Below are 1,383 nucleotides of genomic sequence, written 5' to 3' on the forward strand. Positions count from 1 at the left end.
GGCTCCACTGGCTCTCCCAGCAAAGCCCCCCCGGTACCACCTGCAGCCCCTCCAGCCCTACCAAGCCCAGGCTGGTTTTTTCGATGGCCGAGCATCAGCCCCTCTCCCCTCCTCATCCTCCCCCCCAGCACATTTTCCTGGCCCCTCGCCATTGTTTAAACCTGCTCTGGCTCCACGCAGACTTCAAATAAACACTCCTCGTCGCTAATTTACGGCAGTCCCCCGGCCGTTTTGTTTCCCCGGCCTCGAGGATGACATAGAGCAGCCTTCCTCAGCGGGGAAGAGTCGGGGAAAGGCTTTGAGGCAGTGGGAAAATCCCCTGTGCCCAAGCTTTCCCCAGCTATACAGGAGAGTATCTGCCATCACCCGAGCAGCACCAAACGTACCCAAATCCGCCCTAAAAAGGAGGTAAAATTTGGCGTTTACCGCTAAACGCCAAAAAAGCGCCAGTAAAGGCTTTCTCTTCCCCCCACTTAATCATTTTTAATCACGCTTTTCTGCTCCAGCCTGCTTTAGCGGCACAGCGCCTGGTTTTAGATTGCCCTTTACAACCGGCCCCGGCACTTCCACTCCGCATTCAGCATGTAAATGGGAAAATTAATCTCCAAAAAGGCTGGGATCAGGGCAGCGTTTCCGTCTGAGCATTCCCTCGCCATCCATCCATCGCCTGGCGAGGAGCTCCCCCGTCAGACAGGGATGACCACAGCTTTCCAGCGTGGAAAACCACCCTGATGGCTTTTCAAAGCAAAGCGGGGGGGGAGGGGAAAAAAAAAAAAAAAAAATCTACAGATAGAAAAGCTTGACCTTGAGTGATTATATTTGCAGGAAAACCTCTAAGCAACGATCCGTCCCGGCTCCCGAGGACTTTTACCAGCCAGGCGGGTATGGATTTTCCAATTTTAGAGCTGACGAAACTAGGGCACGGGATATTATTTGCCCCTGAGGTCATCTACCAGAAGCAGCGGCGAAGCCCAAAACGGCCAGCTTTCCCCCGAATCCCAGCCTGCTCCATTTTATGGCTCTTAAATAATTGGCGGGGGGGGGAAGAAGCTCTACAACCTTCCAGGTTTCACGTCCCTGGGAAATTTCCAGCTCACAGGAAGCTTCAGATTTCCAGAATTTACATTCTTCTCATCCCCGCGCAAAAACAGCTCGATAAATTACCCCGCGGAGAGCAGGCGGCTTGCATCCCAGCGATCCTCTAATTAATGTACCTGGATCTGATAGTCCTCCCCGATCCCTTCCAGCTTCTTCTTGTACTCGTAGATGGCTTCCTTCATGTCATGCATCTCCGAGCAGGAGGCGATGGCACCGTCCACCTTGCGAGGAACAAGCGGAAAGCTGCTCAGCGAGCCCCGGACTGGGGGGGGGACCGACCTCACC

At 53.9% G+C, this 1,383-nt stretch overlaps 1 protein-coding gene across 1 annotated transcript in view; it reads right to left on the reverse strand.

Annotated features, from left to right (window-relative positions):
- Positions 1–1,383, reverse strand: part of LOC104076027 (paladin-like) — a gene marked incomplete at both ends in the record, with an annotated part of 7,439 nt that overhangs the window by 5,743 nt on the left and 313 nt on the right. Inside the window, one exon of the mRNA XM_009576721.1 lies at positions 1,215–1,335. Coding sequence (XP_009575016.1) covers positions 1,215–1,335 — 121 coding nt within the window. The remainder of the gene's footprint in view (positions 1–1,214; positions 1,336–1,383) is intronic.

This window comes from Fulmarus glacialis, unplaced genomic scaffold (genome assembly GCF_000690835.1).
Source record: "Fulmarus glacialis isolate BGI_N327 unplaced genomic scaffold, ASM69083v1 scaffold25404, whole genome shotgun sequence".
Classification (NCBI taxonomy): domain Eukaryota; kingdom Metazoa; phylum Chordata; class Aves; order Procellariiformes; family Procellariidae; genus Fulmarus; species Fulmarus glacialis.